Here is a 20246-nt window from a genome sequence, read left to right as displayed (position 1 = left end):
CAACAGCTTTTAAGCACCAACTTTGTGCCAGGCCCTGGGGAGACATGAAACACAAACATGAATCAGTCCCAGTCTTGGAGGAACCGACATTCTACTGACTGCACTTTGGTCGGCTAGCCTTTGCTACAAGGCTAAAAATTCTAGTGATCTTTTTAAGAGTGTTGTCTCCTCTGTGAAGGCTTCCCAGACCCTACAGTTCACAATAAGCTTTTCTTCCCTCCTTGGATCTCAAAGAGTTTGTACCTTTTAGACATTGATGATGTACAACACAGCTATCTGCATGTCTGGAGCATCCCTCTACTAGACTGTATGGCATTTCGCACATAATGCATTGTACATGGAGAAGATTTATGTGTTTGTTAAAGTTGAACCCTACTATATGCCAGACATGCCCCCCCCAAAAAATTTAGTTTGCAAAAATAAAAGTACAGTGTCCATACTTTAGTTGTTCAGTCATTTTCAGCCATGTCCAACTCTTCATGAGCCCATTTGGGATTTTCTTGGCAAAGACATCTGAGTGGTTTACCATTTTCTTCTTCAGCCCGTTTTACAGATGAGGAAACTGAGGCAAACAGGGTGAAGTGACTTGCCCAGGGTCACATACCTAGGAAGTGTTTCAAAGCTAGATTTGAACTCATGTCTTCCCAATTCCAAGCCTGGCACTCTATCTTGAACAATAGTAAGGAACCAACACTGATACAGCTCCTTAAAGTCTGAAAAATATTTTATATAGGATACCTCACAGGAACTTAATCCCTGTGAAGTATTAGCCCTCAGATAAGGAAGCTGATGCTCAGAAAGGTCAAGATACATGGCCCAGGGTCACAGAGCCAGAAAGTGAAAAAGGCAGGATTTGAACTAGGGTCTCTCCTAACTTCTAGTAACAACCTTTCTACTACCCAAAGATATCCCACAAAGATGCACAACACTCTGGAGTGTGACCAGAACCAGATTAAGATGTAACTGGGAAGTCTTTAACAAAATACAGAAGAATACAATAAAACACAGATAATGTTAATATATGGTTTTCTAAGTCAATCTGTGCTCCACAGGATTCTTGTGTATGGTTTAGTGGCCCCGATTGTCTCGGTTTGTCACCACTGCAATATGCCACGCTGCCTGTCTTGTTTTCCATTCTGGGCATCCCATTTTTTGAGGGAGTATGAGCTGGAAAGGGTTGAGGATGGTGGCCATGAGAGGGATATGAAACTGTGTTATGAGGAGCAGTTAGAAAGACTGTGGCTAGTTTGGAGAAGACAAGACTAGAAGGGGACCGGAACAGTATCTTCAAACACTCAAAAGGTTTTCAAAGAGAAAATGGATCAAATTTATTCTGCCTAGCCCTGGAGGTAAGGACCAAGTAGGGTAAGGAAGGTGATGAATAATGGGGAAAAGCACAGAGAGACAGATTTTAGCTCAATCTATGAAGGAATTACTGTGTGATTCTTTCTGTATGATCAGAGAGCTGGGAAAGACCTTGTTGGCCCAGCCTAGCTCAGACCCCAAAAGGAAGATTTTCTTTTTAACAAACCACCAACCAGCCACCAAGTCTGAGTATGAAATGTTTATGAGGAGGAGAATTCTTTACCTCTCAAGACTGTCACTTTCCACTTTTAATAAACTTAAATTATTAAGATTTTTTTTCCTGCCCTCCTTTAAATTAACATCTTTGAAACTTCCACTCCTCACTCCTGATTCTGCCCTCTGGGGCCAAAAACAATAAATCTGATCACCCAGCCACACAACAGTCATGTGAATACTTGAATGGGAAGCTAGGTGGTACATTGGATAGAGCACTGGGCCTGGAGTCAGGAAGACTCATCTTTGTGCATTCAAATCTGGCCTCTGACACTTCTTAGCTGAGGTACCCTGAGCAAGTCCTTCACCCTGCTGGTCTCAGTTCCTGGTTTATAAAACAATAGTGTGACCCTAGGCAAGTTACTTCACCCTATTTGCCTCAGTTTCCTCATCTGTACAACGAACTGGAGAAGAAAATGGCAAAGCACTCCAGTATCTTTGCCAGAGAAAAGCTGTGTCTGCCAAAGAGTCCGACACAACTGAAACAATTGTACAACAACAATAAATACTTGAATACAGTTCCGCAGTATTCTCTTTTCCTGCTAAGCACTGAGTTCTCATTACTGGAGCAGTGTAAAGTGAAGGAGAGGTGACTAATCAGTGGCTGGGGATTTAAAAGGATTTCATGTTTCAGGTAGGAATTAGATTAGAAAACCTTCTGAGGTTCCTTCCAAATCCTAAGACTCTATGAACCGGAAACAAAATAAACTGAAGAAAGTAAAGAAACATTATGGTATAGTGGAAAGAACAGAAAATCTGGAGCCAGGGCACCTGCGTTCAAATGCAGGTTCCCCTACTTACTACCTGTGTGAACTGAAGCAAGCCACCAAGCGATAGCACAGAAGCGTAGACTTAGAGCTTTAAAGGACTTTAGAGACCAACAGGCAGAATGCCCCAAGGGACTTCCCCAAGGTAAAAGAACTAGTTAACTAGCAAAATTTAAATCTACTGTATTACTGCTCGGATCATAAGTTTCCTGATCTGTAAAATAAGGGTATGAGAAAAGACAGCTGCGTCTTAGAGTACCTTCCAGCTGGAGGTCTATAATCCCCTTTAACCCTTTAGGAGGCTGGTATTTTAGAATAATTTTTTTTTTTTTGAAGGATAGAGTAGCTAGGCGGCACAGTAGATAGAGATTATTCTCTCTTATATTAATAACCACTTACTGAATTAGGACTAAGGTTTTTCCCCTTTCAGGAATCAGTCCCTTGTGATTCAGTCAGTATCTGGAGGATAGTCCTGATAATGAAATTGGATTAACTTTCTTCTCTATCTTGTTCAAACCCAAGTGGAGAAGCCCATAGTGTTTTCTGGTGAGGGGCAGATTCTTTGTCTAGGATCTAGACAAGGACCTTCTAGGTCCTGGGGTGTGGTCTTTTGCCTTAAGTCCAAATTTTGCAGAACAAATCCTTTTATTAAAGGGATTTGTTTGGTGAAGTTTAGATTCATTCAAAGGGTTGTACTTGAGGATGTAGAGGGTCACATGTGGCCTTGAGGACACAGGTTCCCTACCCCTGTTCCAGATGACCCGGACTGAGGGTGGTCTGGTAGTAAAAGTGATATAATCAATCAAGTTCCCCCAGCCCCTTATTAGAATAGGTCCACCTCTCAATATAATATTCATTAATAGTTAACCAATCAGAGTTGATTTCCATCCTGAGGAAGGGCATGTAAGCACTGAATAGGTTCCAAGAGGGGTCTTGGTTTTAGAGACATAGCCAAATAACCATCCTTTTATTAATTATTTGCTAGCCATAATTAATAAAATGATTAATTACCCAGAAATTATGTCTCAAACTTTTTATACATTACCTTAGCTGTGTGACCCAGAGAGAGTCACTTAATCCTGTCTGCCTCAGTTTCCTCATGTTAAAAAAAAATGAGCCAGAAAAGAAAACAGCAAACCACTCCAGTATCCTTGCCAAGAAAATCTCAATTGAGGTCACAAAGAGTGGGACATGATTGAGCAACAACACCATTTTAGAACGAGATTAACATCCATCTAGGAGGCAAACCATACCTATGAAATACCAAGTCATTGTCTTAGAGGGACATGGTTTGACTTTGAGTACATTCGCAACAATGTAACAAGAAGACATTTTAATGGCTCCGTACTGGATTCCATTCCCTTCGAGAAATGAATGGTTAGACTCTGGGGGGAAGGGGGGAATCAACGGAGATATGGGAAACGAAGTGACCAAAAGTAAACTTGGCAAGACCCAACCTGAACATTAATTGTCCTAAATCATCACTCTATTAAAGAATGATCTTTATGCACATTTGCACATCCACTTAACATTTCTCCAGTGAACCTCAGAGATGGAAAGGTCCTAAGAAACCATCATTAAGTCCAACCCATGCTACAGAAAGACTTGACATACTCCTACAACACACCAGACAACAGGGCGGCTAGTATCTGCTTGACTGCCTTTGGAATAGCTGTAATTATAAGGAAATTGTTCCTTACGAAAGCCTAAATTTCCAGCATTAATTTCGCCCTGGGGCACAAAAGAAGCCCAAACCTTCGTGACAAGATAGCCTTTCAAATGCTTGAATATAGCTATGGTATGTCCTACTCAGAATACAGCTATACCATGCTCCCTCTCTCCTCCGGGCCAAATATTCTCAGTTGCTTCAACAGATCCTGGCACAGACCGCAAGCTCCTTTAATATTTTGGGCTCCCACTTCTAGCTTCTCAATTGCCTTCCTGATCCAAGAGTTTGGGCGATTACTGCTTAGAAATCAGTGAGTCGATAAACGCTTACTAGTCATAACACTGATGCTAGCAGTGGCTGGGATAATTAGGACAGGGGCTGACCCTGTGATTTTACTCTGTACAGGAAACGCCTAGATAAGGAAACTCCCATTATACAAGTAGGAGGGCACCTTCTCTGCATCTTAGTCTTCAGAGAATCTCCTGGGACAATGGCAGGTCAAGAGACTTTCCCAAGGTCACACACCAGTATGTGTTTGAGGCAGGATTAGAATCCAGGTCTTCCTGGCTCCAAGGTCAGATTTCTATCCACCACAACACTCACTCTCTGGGGCTTTATTTAATGACAGGTTTTACTCAGGCCCTCTTATGCTAGTTGGTGTCATGGCACCAACTGTATCAATAGAAAGTGATGAAAGTTTTTTAAAAACCAAATACTGTGGGAAAATATTCTGGGAAATAAAATTGTAACACACTGACTAAAAATTACTAAATGTCAGAGGACCTCAAATCTCCCCATTACGGAGACTCAATATGGATACAAGATCTCATCCAAAGTCAAGATTCTGCATGGACTGGCTCTTCCCTGTAGATGCCAGATCTGTTCTGGCTGAGTTAGCAGCTACTATTGTCTTAGAAGCTGAGCTCTCTCTTATTGGCAGAGGGAGCTACGGTCCTTGGAATACTGAGCTGGAACTTGGGAGGCAGAGTGATGTGGAGATAGGACCAGGGGTGGACCTCGGAAGACCTGACTTCTAGTACTACGTCTTATTCCGATGACAGGTGAGTCATGGAGTCAGGCTCACTCACCTGAGTTATGTCATGCATAAGCCAAATTCAGTTAACAGATATATTCTCCATCTTCCTCCTCACCATCCCCAACCAAAAAAGTAAGTTATTTACTGCTGGTATGTGACAGTACCATGGTAAGAACACTGAATCTGGAGTCAGAGGACCTGGATTCGAAATCTGACTGCTGTTTCCTACCTAGGGCAAATCCCCTAATCTTTCTGGGCATCCATGTCCTCATCTGTCCTATAAGGAAGTTTCTATAGATGATTTTCAAGGTCCCTTACTGCTCCTAATAGATATCAAAGGTAGCCTTACAATCTTAGGGGAAGTCAATCTATCTCCAGTACCTCACCATTTTTTTATTGTTGTTCCAAAACATTAAAATGTGCCAACCTCGCCATTCAACATAATGAAGCCTTAATCCCAGAACATGATTTAAGGTCGATTTGAAAGGCTGGCATGAACATGCCTCAAGGGGTTTGGCAACAGCAGCACTATATTGTGCTGATGAAACCCGGATAAATCTAGTCTTGGAGGGGAAGGAGGAGTATCACAGTCACGGAAGTATTAAGTCCTAAGGAGACAAAGCCTGGTCTGTGGTAAATCACAGGATGGAGGGCTGCTCCTGGAACTGCCAAGGCCAGGGTTAAGATCCCACCTCAGATCCTCCACAGCTGCAAGACCCTGGCTGAGTCACTTATTCTTAATCTCATTCTCTCTCCCTCCCTTCCTGTCTCTTTCCCTTCCCCTTCTCCCCCTTCTTTTCTCTCTCTCTCTCTCTCTCTCTCTCTCTCTCTCTCTCTCTCTCTCTCTCTTTCTCACACACACACACACACATACACACACACTCTCTCTCTCTCTTTCCCTCTTCCCCTCTCTCTCTCACTGTCTGTCTCTCTTCTCCTCCCTTTTTTCTCTCTTCTCCTTTCCCCCTCCCCCAAGTCTGTCTCCCCCTCCCTTCTTTCACTTTCAGTCTCTCTCCCCCTCTCTTCCCTCCCCCTTCTCTCTTTTTCTCCCCCCCCCCCGCACTGTTTCCCCCTCATCTTTCTCCCTCTTTTTCTCCTCTCTCTCTTTCTGTCTCTCTCCCTCCTCTGTCCCAGCCTTTGTTTCTCCTTCTGGAAAATGGGGATAATAACACTCTAGCACTCATCTCACAGGGCTGTGGGGACGGACAAATGAGATCATGAAAGCAAATCACTTCGCAAGCCTCCATCCGCTTTATGAATGTCAGTTAATTATTATTGTTGTTAATATTCAGAACCATGATTGCATCTGGGTGGAAACTCCCTCTACAGATGGCAGATATTCAACTAACTCCCCTTTAACTTGGACTCTCAAAGAGTGGCCTGGAACCCTGAGAGGTGGAGGCATTTGCCCCAAGTCATTCAACAAATACCTATTGGAGGCTAGACTTGAACCCAGGTCTTCCTGACTCCAGGGCTGGTCGTCTACCTATTACATCACACTGCCACTCTTTAATATTGGTGTTATTATCATTATTGGGAAAAATGGGAGTTGACCTGTCAAACCAAGGAACACCTAATTGAGAGTAATTCTAGGGTTCAGTTACTGTCTGTTGATTTAATCTCTCACTGGGTAGTTAAAGACATTCTGAAATGATGCTTAGGATGTCCCCTGCATCACAAGTCCATCTCCTAGGAGGAATACATACAAGTGAGATAGCCACCCTCCACCTGCTTCTTGGGACAACAAATGCCAAGGAAGTAAAGGACAGATTGAAGACTCAATCCCAAGACAAAATGACTGGAAAATGATAGTGGGTCTGAGATTGCAGCTGTACTTTCCAGGCCTCTCTGAAATTCTACTTTACCTTTCTCATCCCATCACACCTTTTTTCAAGATGCACAAACTCTGATGTCTCCATTAAATTCCTTCTTAAAAAATGAGAGGAAGTCACCTGGTTCTGCAAGATCCCTTCCTTCTCCTGGTTGCCGGAGGACACCATAGACAGGCCTAAGTCAGTCTAAAGTCTTAACCAATAAAAGCCTAGACTTACTTTACTTCCTATATTTCTTCTAAAATAGAAGCAAAAAATTAGGGTTTTTTTTTTGTTTTGTTTTGTTTTGTTTTGTTTTTACTCCTTAAGGTATATTTAGGATATATCCTGATAAAACCAAAGTGATAAATTTGGAGTCTGGGGATGTGACTGCAAATTACGTCTTTGTTACTTATGTGTTTTCTTGTGATACCGTTAAGTCACTTAACCTCTTGAGGTCTCAATATCTTCATCTATAAAATGACAGACTAGATGATCTATAAAGTATCTCTCTCTTACCTAGGATCTATTTATTATTATTCTTACTCTAATATAGTTATATATTAGAGAGCTGTGGCTTGAAATCCATACAGGGATACACAAATGAAGGGCACAATTTTATTACTATTTTAGTCAAGGCTGTGTGGTAGCCTGGATAGAAAGTCAGCTGTGAATACAGGCAGACTTTGGGTTCAAGTCTCTTCTATGGCTGAGTGACCCCGGACAAATAACTTAACCCCTCAGTGCTCTGGACAACTAAGGCTATTAATTGTAGAGAGGATGGCAAGCTGAATCAGAAGAGATAATTTCCTCATCTGGGAGTTCCCTAAACCTATGAAATCACAGATTAGGTCCCTATCCCTATTCAACAGAAGAAATAGGAAATAGGATCAAAGGGGGCTTGGTGTAGTGGGAAGGGTGACACCTTTGGATTCTAAATCCTGCCTCTGCCATATATTACCCCTGTGATCTTGGATATCCTCTTAAAATGAAAGGGTTGGATTATAAGGCTTTTAAAGTCCCTTTCCAGTTCTAAGCTTATCTCGAGACCTGGAAAAACCTCAGAGACCACTTAGGCTAACCCATTTTACAGACTGAGGAAACTGAAGTCCAGGGAGACTTAGCTAATTTCCCATGGTCACATACAAAGAAAATGCCAGAGGTGGTGTTTGAACTCAGATTCTCTAACTCCAAGGCCAGTGATCTCTCAATTTGACCATGCATTTCACTTTGCCACCATCCATCACTCACTCCTCCATGGAATCACAATGAACTGCCTACTAAAGAAATCGCAATGAATCTTTCATCATCTATAGTGTTCCTGGCAGGAATCTATATCATGCTCTAAATAATCACAACTGACTCTGGCACGGGTTGAACCCTGATTGCCTAATACAAGGAATGATGGCTATGTGTAGGAACAGAATTCCATCCTTTCTTAGAAGAGTCATGGAGAGACTTCCACTCTTCCCTGGTCCCCCAGCAATGATGCTCTATAGGAAGAAATATTTCTGCACATAAAGGATTTCTTTCTTCACCACTGTGTATGAAAATTAGTTTTAAAAATTCATCAGGTATTAATATGACTCAAATGGACAACTTACAGCCCCAAACAGCTTCAGACCGAACTGGTTTTCCTCATCCCCACTGATCTGCCCTCAGTTTGCTTCAAGGAGGAGGGTGTTTGTCTGGGAGAAAATGCCTTTTCTTTCTCACCCGGCACCTAGTAGTCTGCCCGGCACCCAGTAGGCTCTTAATTAGTGCTTGCTGATGAATAAATGAATGATGAATGTAAAGTGCTTTGCGAATCTTAAAATGCCCAATAAATGCCAGCTGCCGGCATGGCGTAACAGAGTATGGTCAGGATTTGGCTGGTGAAAAAGTCCAACTGATTTAGGGATCTGCAGAGAAAAGAACTGCAAGGGAAATGACCAGAACAGAGGTAGGGACAAAAGCCACTTTTCTCTGAGCCTGGTGACATCTTTGCTAAGATGGAACAAGGCATCCTCATGAGGTACCACTGTGCCAGTTGTAGCCAAGAAAAGCTGGGCTCAAAGGTAACTGGGTGATGAGCAACACTGAACAAACCAAAGATGTCTGGCTCCTACTTTTAAAAAGTAGCTTCTGTCTAGGCAAAGGAAGCCTGACCAAGAAACCAGACAGGAATTAATAGCCCAGACACCAGACTAAATAATTCACCCCAGAGCTCTCTGCCATCTCGGGAGTCTGTACCCCTTTATTTCTCTTGCCTACCATCCCCTGCCCAGCTACCTTCTACCTTCTGGCCTGGATCTCCTGCCACAGAGAGGAAAGAGTCCAGCTGCTTACTCTATAGCCTAAAGAAGGGGCATTTCAGCAGCAGCAGGATTTCCTTCAGAGGTAAACGAAGAGATCTCCCTCCTGTCTCCCTCGATACACCCCTCAACTCAACAGCCCTTCTTTTTTCTTCTCCCTTCCTTTCTCCCCAGCATCTCCTTCGAAAAATCAAAACCACAATTTCAGCAGTTTCCCAGCACAAGCCAGAAAATAACCCTTAAGAATTGTCCTGTGCCAGGAACAAAGAGCTGGCGGAACAGCAGTGGCAGCGTGCGGGAGGAGGCCGGCAGAGGCAGCATCGGCCGCGGCCGCCGCGGGCTGGGGGAGCCTGCCACCGGCAGCGGGCAGCCAGCTTGGGCGCCGAGCCCAGAACGGGCGCACGCTGCTTCTCCTACCCCGTCCAAGCAGGGTCGGGCATCTCCCTAGACATCCCCCGCGAGCGGCGGCGGCGGAGTTTGGGGCAAAGAACAGAGGGAAGGAGACAGAGTGAAATAAGGTGGAAGCGGGCCAGCCTCACAGCACAAGGAGGCACCTCCGAGAGCCAAGGGGGCACCCATCAGTGACAGCCCAGAAGTCAGCGAGCCCGCGGCTTGTCTGCTCGGGAGTGCCCCCCCCCTCCCCGCCATCACCCCTCGTGTGCCCCTTTTACCTGGACCAGGCGGCTACCCTGCTTGCCTCAGGGTGCTCTCGGTAAACTCAGACTGCAGCGGGCTCCCGAGTCGAGGATCCGGCACAGGCAGCTGGGAGACCTCACTCCTTCATTCTGGGACCCGGCGGCACGTTACAGACAAGCGTGCACTTCCTGTTTGAAAACACAAGGGAGAGAGAAAGAGAGAGAAATCGAGTGTTGGCAGAGTGGAGGGAGGGACGGAGCCATAGAGGAGGGGGAGGGAGAGGGGGCTTGGAGGTTGCATAATTGCCTGCTTCACCATTGTCAGTCCGGTGGGCAGGCTGGAGCAGCCGTTTCGCCTAGCTCTCTGGCTCCCCGGGAGGGTGATTGCTCCTCGGTCCCCCAGATACCAACCGTGAGCCGGCATGGCCTCTGCTGCCTCTATCCCCATGGTCTTCCCCCTGCTGGCAGTCACGCTACAAGACGGGCCCTGAGCCCTTCCATTTCCATTCACATGCTGGGTGCCCCCTACTCTCCTCAAACTCAAATACACTCTTAATACAACACCAGGTAGCTCCTCCCTATGCCCTATCCCTATCCCTATGCCCTTTCCTCTCCCCTTTGCCGCCCTCCGAAGTCAGATGAAAAGCCAAAACTAGTATGGATGTGGGGAGCTACCCACAACTTAAGGCATACCAGTTTTTAAAGTTAACTGCCAAGACTGGTGAATCCCTCACAACAAAGATTAAAAACAAAAAGGCCTCGGGGTGACACTGTTTACATCTTTTACACTTAAGAGAACACAGATGACATGAAACTACAATGTAAGCTTGCCTCCACTTAACTCATCCAGATGTATAGTTAATAGATGCCAGATCCAAATCAGACACATGATCAAAATGTGAAAATGCTTCAGTGTTTCTACGTGCCAGCCCCCATTCCCGGTCAGGTCCCTTCCAACTCAAAAGTTTTAAGGTTACTTTCATTCTCCTGGCTTATGGTCCCTCGTATAGGTGAGTATTTTCAGTATTTCTGTTCATAATAATAATGGTAATTCCACAGTTGGGACATGTTATTAATTGCCTGGAAAATCTTCATTTCTTATTCACTGCTCCATCAATCACCACCTCTCCCATCCGACTCTTTCAGACTCTGCCACAGAATCTGACCAACAGCACACACACGGGACTTTTATAAGGTTACCCGGAGGCAGCCAAAGACAAAACAACGTCTTAGATTACCAGAAGGTCGGGGCAGACATCCCTGATTTTTAGAGCTCATCCAAACAGACCCACAAAACATGAAGAGGGATCGTCCCCTCAAGTATATAACTGAGCTCCCAGAGAACAAAGGGATCACTTATTCTTGGTGGAAAAGTGAGCCTGATGAGGATCAGAGGTCAGCAGAGTTGGCTCTGGGTGGTCCTGCAAGCTAACCTATTATCCTCATTCTGCTGGCTTACCTAGGGCTGGTACACAACTGAATATCCTGTACCTTAATCACCAGAGGACAATGTGCTATTTTCCATTATCAACTACTAGCCCGTTCACCTCCCACCAACCCTCCTCTCCCCCCCCCCTCCTCCCTGAAATGACTTGGTGGCAAAAGTTCAAAAAGTCCCAGTACAGTCATTTATACTTCAAGGTACAAAGTTCCGGCAAGTTCAGATGACCATCAGCTGACTTTTCCCAGTAACTTGGCCTGTTGATTAGACGTCAATGCTCTCCCTCTAGGTTTGATGATAATCGCTGTTTCGAAAGCTTCCGCGGCCGCAGCGTCTCAGATCCCCCTCACCTGTTGCTATCAGCCTCCTGGCAGGGCCCAGGAAAGGCAGCACCCTTATTAAAGGTGACCAAAAAGAATCCTGGCACCGGAGGAACCTGGGAGTGGGCCCAGAAAGGACACGGCTCTCACCTGCGGCTGTTCTTTGTCCCCAACCCAGACCAATACCAAAGCGTGCCTAACGTTGAGGTATTACAGATGAACAGACTATAAAAGAGATCCCCCTTCCTGAAACGTCCTCCTATCACCCTTTTAGGATCCAGCCTGCTCCCCATCCTCTTCCTATGACAAGGCACCTTCGCACTTATCCTGGACTTGCCAACTCTTAGCACAAACTCAATTCTTCCTCTGATAGCGGCTTCCTCTGGGATGATAACATGTCTTGGGGGACAGTTTTAAGGACTTCTAGCCTATTTTCAATTCCTAGAAATATCCTCCTCCTTCATTCTCTACATCTCTCTCACATGTAACAATATCAATTTACATTATAATAAATGCCGTGCTTGTCCAGAATTAGATGCAATTTGTACCTGCATTTTTCAGAGTTCTGCATATTTAAAATGTGCAGGAAAATGCTTCATTTGTGAATAAAACATATGGCAATTTATATAGCAGCTGCTTTTTTAAAAATACTACGTTTGTTACAACCAAGGAGCCTAGAGAGAGAGATAATCTTTAATGAACAGCGTGAACTCCTTATGTACTAGAAAAAACACTTCAGAAATTCTAATTTTGTTATATATCACCCCAGTTTGGATATGGATTGCACCCCTGAATGGATTGAGAAACACCACTGGTTACAGGTGGAGCTCAGGTTTTTAACTCAGTTCAAATCAGGAGAAAGACCTATATTCAGACAAATGTATTTTCTATACTCTGTGCATATGATATATGTAAAAGTTCATAGTGGGACCCTGAGCAGCCCGGTGGTACAGTGGATAAAATGCTGAGCCTGGAGTCAGGCAGACCTGAGTTTAAATTCGGCCTCAGATACTTCCTAGCTATGTGACCCTGAGCAAGTCACTTCACCCTGTATGTCTCAGTTTTCTCATCTGTAAAATGAGCTGGAGAAGGAAATGGCAAACCACTCCAGTATCTTTGCTGAAAAAATCCCAAATGGGGTCACAAAGAGTTGGACACAACTGAAAAACAAGAAGACAAGGAGTGGAACCCTAAGGGTTATGAATACAAATGTTTGTCCACGCAATAGCACTGTACTATAAAGAATTTCAGGAGCATATACCTTCATGGCATTATTTTAAGCTGAAAGAGGACTTACTTGCCACAGTTTGTCCAACTTTTTCATTTTGCAGATGAAAAAAATGAGGCTGAGGATGGTTAAGGTGTTTTTGCCCAAGGTCATGCAGCTAGCTTGTCAGCCATCCAGCCATGATTAGAACCCATGTCTCCTAACTTCTAGGCCAAGTTCTTCCTTCCATTATATCACCCAGTCTCGCCTAATCCACCTGTTACTCAATTTCTCCACCACCATTCCTATAAACACTCGAATCCTGACTGCAACCAGCTTGGAAAAGATGATTTCCCGTTGATCTCTGTTCCCAAATGTGACCACAAGTCCAGAGTAGCATGGGCCACACTCCCTTGACACAGACCGTCCTCTCCTACCGAGTTAGTCTGACACACCCGGGTTTCTTTCTTGCACTGACTAGATGAACAAAACAAAACTGAAACCATGACCCCATAGCAGCAGAAGCAGTTGTGCGCCCAGGCACGCATAAATGATCTGGCTTTGAAAGGAAAAATCAATTTTCAAAGGTTTGGGGGTTTGGTTGGTGTTGTCTGTTTTGCTTTTAAAGGCTTCCTTCTTAAATACCTCTGCCTGTACAAGAAGGCAGCAACATTGGGAAAGCCATTATCCAACCCAGAAATTATGTTGTGAGAGAAGGCTTTTCTGAGGCAGAAATGGAAGTTGGGGGGAGATAATAAAAATGCTTCGAAGTGGCCCCATTCACCTTCCTTCAATTTCAAAGAGAGAGAGTCCATTAGAAAAAGGTGCTTTAGAAAAAGGAATGCACAATTAAGTTTCTAAACCTCTACCTGCTGCAGGACATCTACACATGAGTTAACATGATCTTTTCTGTGTGGACTTTCAATTATGTTCATGGTTTCAGCAAGCAGAAAAAAAATGACCTAACTCTTGGTTACCTAAGAGACTCTCTCTCTCTCTCTCTCTCTCTCTCTCTCTCTCTCTCTCTCTCTCTCTCTCTCTCTCTCTCTCTCTCTCCCTCCCCCCCCCCCCCCCCCCTTTTCTCTCTCTCCCTCTCTTTGGCATGAAAGTATCTCCACTTGGTCTCCAGTTTGGGGATGGGGTGGGTGGGAGTAGCCAAGCAGGTGGCCAGCTCACCTGTGTGAATGCCACTGCCCACAGTGAGCTGGGCCCCCAATAGTGGCTGCCAGTCCCATACTGCCAGTGTGAGTGAAGGGGGTAGGGCTGGCGAGCTTATAGAAACACATGTGGATCTTATCTCACCGCAGGCTTACATGCAAGGTCCATTCCTCGGGCTGAGCTTCTTCCTGACTTTGTCTATGCAAGCTGGGATGGAAAGCACTATTTACATGACACAGCAGCATGACTAAGCAAGCTGAGCAACAGGACAGGGAGCTGGGGGACTAAGAATATAATGGGGCTCTGCAAGTCATTTCCTCCCTGACTCCATTTCTCCATCTTCCAGAAGACACTGCAACCTTTCCCGGCTTCTGCAAAGTGCTACTGAAAATAAACATATCTTTGCAAAGGATTTTAAATATGAAAAATATTTGGCATACATTTAGGTCAATAGGCTTTGGAATATTAGACAGCTACCTCTTGAAAATGTTTACTACATACTTATTTTTAAGGACATCAAAACCAAACACATCCAAATTTTACATCCACTCCTCCTTCTGAGTGTTTTCCTACATTAGATAAGTCCATAAGAGCTTATTAATCCATGTGGACCCCAGATACTCTCCTCTCCATCTATTATCATACATACGTGAGTGCTATGTATGACACATTCTACACATGACACCATTATATACTATGCATGCACACAAATACATGCTTATGCACACTATGCATGCAGGTGCACATAAATGCACACGTGTATGTGTGAGTATACTCACCCATGCAACATATGGTGAAGAATGCTGCAATGTGAGTGAAGGCAATTACACTGGGGAGCTTACAGAAACACATTGTATCTTATCTAATTGGAAGCTTATGTGCAGTGACACAAATACAGATTGTGTAAACAAAACATGTATGCACATACATGGATATATACACATAGAAATACAAATACGTGCACACATATACATACACATAAACACCCATGTATACATACACAAGGTCCATACAAATACCTGTATATATGTATACATACATATAGACAAACATATGCATACATATAAACACACAAATATACATACACACATAGAGGTATGCTATTGTTCTGTCATTTTCAGTCGCGTCCAACTCTGGGGTTTTCTTAGCAGAAACACTGGAGGGGTTTGCCATTGCCATTGCCTTCTTCGACTCATTTTTACAGATGAGGAAACTGACGCCAACAGGGTGAAGTGACTTGCTCACAATCACACAGCTAGTGTTTTGAACTTGAGTCTTCTTCACTTCACTGCACTCTATGCACTGCCCTCTAGTTGCCTAAACATATACAAATGTATGTGTGTGTGTGTATCTCATTTAAATCTAATTCACACTCAAACCAATGGTCCTCCTCAAAAATAAAGGACAGATAACAAGTATGAATATGTATATGTATATCTGTATGTAGATGCAGATTATACATACATACAAATAAGTATAAACATATTTCTCAGATCAGTTTGTCAATTATCTCAAGTACCTGACATATACTGCCATAAGCAAATTTTTCTACCTATACAGGCTTCTTTCCCCTCCATCATCTGCAGCTCCTAGCTTTGGTGGTCTACAAAATCCTATGAGAAGCGAGACGAGCTGGGCTACCAGATCATACTGGAATTTACATAAATACATTTGTGAAGGATCTAGCTGAACCGCAGGACACTACAAAATTTTAGTAAATGCAAATAAAAGCCAAGAGCAGGTTAAGGCTATCCAGACGCCTTTAGTAGAAACAGCTCAAGACTGAAGGGATTTACTTTGATTTATTTATTGTTGGTTGCAAAGTGAATCAAGTAAATAAAACAAGATCCTTAAAAGAGCTGAAGTCATTCAGGAACAACCTGAGGCTACACTGCCTGGGGTGTTTTTGGTTCACCTTTGGAATAGGTTTTTTTTTTTAAGCATATTTTTCCACATTGGCATTGTCTGAATCAAAGGCTAATAATAAAGAAAAGATAACTTTAAAAGGAGTGGTTTTAAAAATATTTTCAGACAACACAAGCTTTGATTACCTTGGTTTTGTTTTTTGTTTTTTTGTAAAGAGTAGGATGTAAGACCTTAAAGTAGAGCAGTTAACTCTTAGAACACCTTTAAAACTCTCTCATAAAGCCCTTCCAAAAGGGCTTTTCTTAATATGGATTACATCTAAAGATATTTATTGTGTTAGAAATAAAAAATGTTTTCATATTATTATGAAAATATTTTTGACCTCACAGGTCCCCTAATAGGGCATTGGGATCACATTTTGAGAACTACTGACCTAGAAGATGGACGAGCAGGAAGTGCAAAGGAGCATGAGTCATTAAGAAAATAAATTCCATCCTGTAAATTGGTTTTTCTACACATTTGATTTTCAATAATGCACAAGAGGGTTCAAGGAATGCATGGAAAAATTTAACTCATAGGCAAGTTAAGCTAAACAAACAAAAAAAAGGAGCAATATGACGCCTTCTACTTGGCTTTCCTTGTTCTGGTAGTTACATAGCAGCAGGAGCCAAGGGTCTGAGAAAATACCAACTAAATGGTCAGTCCTGGAATCATCAGGCAGTGATAGCACTAGTACTACCAAGATTTGTGTGCAAACTCTGAAATAGGTTAAGACCTGGGCCTTTGAGAGAGAGAGAGAGAGAGAGAGAGAGAGAGAGAGAGAGAGAGAGAGAGAGAGAGAGAGAGAGAGAAAGAGAGAGAGAGAGACAGAGAGACAGAGAGACAGAGAGAGAAGAAAGGATGGAAGAAAGAGAGAAAGAGAAAGGAAGGAAGAGAAAGGAAGAATGGAAAGAAGGGAGGGAGGACGGAAGGAAGGAAAAAAAAGAGAGAGAAAGAAAAATAATGAAGAAAAGAGAGAGAAAAAGATATAGATATGTACGGGCAGATATCTCCAGGGCTTTTTGTTGCACTACAAGAAGGATGTCATTCGGTATGGAAGAATCCTAAAATTCAAGAATGCCATCCACAAGCAGGGATGGCATAGTGAATCAGGCACAGAAGGACGGCTGCCTAGAGTGAAGTGAGTGGATGATTTTCCAGACTTCTAGGAGGTTAGGGGCATAGTATTATATATATTTATAAGACGGTGAGTGTGACAAAGAATTGTGAATGACTGAGTGGTAGGGTATGAGGGAGAAGGGAAGGGAGAGGGTAAGGGAGAGGGTAAGGGAGGGGGAGAAGGAGAGAGAGAGGGGGAGGGAAGAGAAGAGGGGGAGGGGGAAGGGGAGGAGACATCTGATTCTTGTCTCCAGTCTCCCTTGGCCAAGGATTTCCTGGCTGCACTGGGACTTTTTAAGAACTCAAGGACACACATGCCATGAGCCCACTGTCCTTTGATCTTCAGGGAAGCATCTGATACCGAGTCTCATAAAATCACACTCACCAAACTACCTGAAACTTATGTGGCCACAGGCATCACCCTGTGGATAGAAAGTGGCTTAAAGACAGGAAACCCAAAGAGAACAATGAAGAGCAAACTAATGAAATGATGGTAAGTGAGCTAGTTCGGTCCAAGTGTTACCTTTCAAAATTAATCTAGAGGAAATTAATCTGCATACAGCCCCAAAGTGGCTAGACCCAAAGCACATTGGGAAGCAGAGTTCCAGACAACATGGTACATTTCAAGGCTCAGCTGAGGTGTGACCCTGTTGCAAAAAGCCTACCCTGATCACCCTGCTAGTATCCAACACCCTGAAAATTTTATTTTTTAAAAATTTATTTATCAACATTCTTTTCTCCATTAGCAATTAAGTTCTCTGAAGTCAGGGGCTGTGTCTGAATTGGGGGTTCCTATGTCCCCAATGGCTAATAATAGTACCCAACAGAAAGTTGTACCCACGCCCAGAAGAATGCAACTTCCTGTTTCTTACTTAAAAATTCTGTCTCTCCAACACCTAATGGCTCTGCCTGGCATAGAGTAGGCACTTAATAGCTGCTCATTGGATTATTGCACGTATTAGAAAGTAGAATTTAGGCTTCACTTTCTTTTCTGTGACAGAGCCCAAAGAAAAACCAAATCCCACATACTTTCAACAGGTGATCGTACAAAAGGGAACACCACAGCAACTGCCTGTTGGCTAATCAGATTTTAGGTCCTTATCATTATTCTAACCATTTAGGTGCTTGTCACCGATTCACAAAGCAAACTAAAAGAGGTTGGGGGGAAGGGGTAATGGGGGGGCGGGTCAGTGAAGGGACAAAATGAGTGAGAAAGTCTGTTCTACTGTCCCTCGCTGGTAAAGCCATGTGGATAATGATAATGCTCTGAACTTGAAGAGTCCATAAAGACAAAATACTGGTCCCACTGAGGGAGGATGAGGAAGAAGGGAAGGACATAATCCAAGGCCTAATCTTTTGACTGTCCCTACATATTGTCTGACTGCACTACAAACCTGCTGCCCTGGCCAGAAGAGCATGAGAATAACTCAAATACGGGCAGAGTGGGGAAGGAGGAGGAAGAAGAAAAAATTACACAAGGGGTCAGCACTTGGACTGACATGACTTAGTTTAGCCTAAGTTATCTCACATTATTGCTTTAGTGCCAGGAAAAACACTTCTGAAAGGTAGACTAACAATGAAACGACATTTATTTACATAGCACTTCAAAATTAGCAAAGCACCACGTGTGTTCTCTCATTTGACCCTCAAAACGAGCCATTCTCACATTACAGATGGAAAAACTGAGTCTAAGAGGTAATGTTTCTTGCACCTGTTAAGCATTTAAATGGTTGTTTAAATGAAACAATGAAGCGATGTGACTTGTCCAGGCTCACACAGCTAAGGGTCAGTGACAGGATTTGAACTCAGGTCTTCCTGACTCCAAGGTCAGCATTCAGAGAGGTTCTTAAGATGTAGAGCTGGAAGAGACTTCAGAGACTATAGAATTCAACCCTTCATTTTACAGATGAGGAAACTGAGGCCTAGATAAAGTGACTTACCCAGGGTCACAGAGCTCAGTGTGAGAAGCAGGATTTGATCCCAGGGTCTCAGTGACACCAAGGCCAATGGGATCCACTATGCCAAATTTGCTGCCTGTCCTTCCCAGGAAAATTACATGTTAAAAGTTAGTGGCTGGCTTAAATTACAGAATGTGCATAAGCTAACGGGTTCGTGAAATGTTATTACCCTGGCTGAAATGTAGTTGGGTTACAGCAATGCAAGGCCTCAATTATTCATTCAAGTATTAAAAGCTTCAGCAACTGAGCCATAAAAACCTACAAAAAAAGTGTTCCTTCTCCCTCTCCCAGCATAAGGAAGGAAGGAAGGAAGGAAGGAAAGAAGAAAGGAAGGAAGGAAGGAAGGGAGGAGCGGAGGGAGGGAGGAAGAAAGACAAAGAAAAACAGGTAGGAAGAGAGAGAAAGGAAAGAAAGAAGGAAAGAAAAAAGAAAGAAGTAAAAGAAAGCAAGCAAGAAAGAAAGAAGGAAAGAAAGAAAAAGGAGAAAAAGTTCTTTCCCAGCTTTTTTTTCCCTTGTTCCAGTTCAATACTGAACCACCGCGGAAAATGAAGTTATAAAAGACTAGAAGGCACACACGATTTGCCGTTTCCAAAACTTCATTTCCTAGGCCCAGCACTGTTTGCATCATTTTTAAAGTTCCCATGGCATGCTGATATTCCAAAATAGGCAAAAAAAAAATGTATTCCTAAATCTTTTCTTCTCCAGACTCTGAAGCACTAGCATATGATCCTAAGAACCCATGCATCAGGGCAGCTAGGTGGTGCAATTGATAGAGCACCAGCCCTGGAGTCAGGAGGACCTGAGTTCAAATCCAACCTCAGCCACTTGACACTCACTAGCTGTGTGAAACTGGGCAAGTCACTTTACCTCTGTCTGCCTCAGTTTCCTTACCTGTAAAATGAGAATAATAATAGCACCTACCTGTGAGCAGAGGCTCACATGGGCTAACATGTATAAAGCGCTCAGCAGAACTCCAGACATAGCAGGAACTATATAAACGTTAGCTATTAGTAATTACTATTACTCAGACTCACATATAGGAGTGTACCTAGCTGTACACTCCCAGGAAGCTGATAACAGAAAGATGTCCCCTTGCACCAAAAGTTTTATAGCAGCATTTTTTTTTTTTTTTTGCTAGTAGCAAAGGACTGGAAACAAAGTATATGTAATGTACTTTGTAACGTGTCATGTAATCCTACGATCCCAGAAGAAACAACAAGTAAGAAGAATACAGTTGCCCAGTCTGGTCATTTCTGTTTCTTAGATAGCTACTACCCCAGCTCAGGCTTTCACCCCCTCTGGGTAAGGCTATTGCGTGGGCAATCTAAGGGATGGATGTTTCTAGAGT

The 20246-nt window shown here is 43.4% G+C and overlaps 2 protein-coding genes across 6 annotated transcripts in view; one reads left to right on the top strand and one right to left on the bottom strand.

Annotated features, from left to right (window-relative positions):
* Positions 1-20246, bottom strand: part of LRRC8D (leucine rich repeat containing 8 VRAC subunit D) — a 146963-nt gene that overhangs the window by 99649 nt on the left and 27068 nt on the right. For 3 of the 5 annotated variants that reach the window (XM_072649040.1, XM_072649037.1, XM_072649038.1), the window contains exon 2: positions 9827-9979. The gene's annotated coding sequence lies outside the window, so the exon portion shown is untranslated. Of the gene's footprint in view, positions 1-9826; positions 9980-10106; positions 10382-20246 lie in introns of those variants that run through there. The other 2 variants (XM_072649039.1, XM_072649041.1) reach the window with 2 other exon arrangements.
* LOC140523226 (uncharacterized) overlaps positions 8703-20246 on the top strand; it is a 41004-nt gene continuing 29460 nt past the window's right edge. Inside the window, exons 1-5 of the mRNA XM_072638195.1 lie at positions 8703-8707; positions 9416-9736; positions 9836-9970; positions 10116-10202; positions 11521-11758. Of these exons, the coding sequence (XP_072494296.1) occupies positions 8703-8707; positions 9416-9736; positions 9836-9970; positions 10116-10202; positions 11521-11758 (786 nt within the window). The remainder of the gene's footprint in view (positions 8708-9415; positions 9737-9835; positions 9971-10115; positions 10203-11520; positions 11759-20246) is intronic.

This window comes from Notamacropus eugenii, chromosome 2 (assembly GCF_028372415.1).
Source record: "Notamacropus eugenii isolate mMacEug1 chromosome 2, mMacEug1.pri_v2, whole genome shotgun sequence".
Taxonomy (NCBI): Eukaryota; Metazoa; Chordata; class Mammalia; order Diprotodontia; family Macropodidae; genus Notamacropus; species Notamacropus eugenii.
This window is presented reverse-complemented; position numbering and strand designations above follow the sequence as displayed.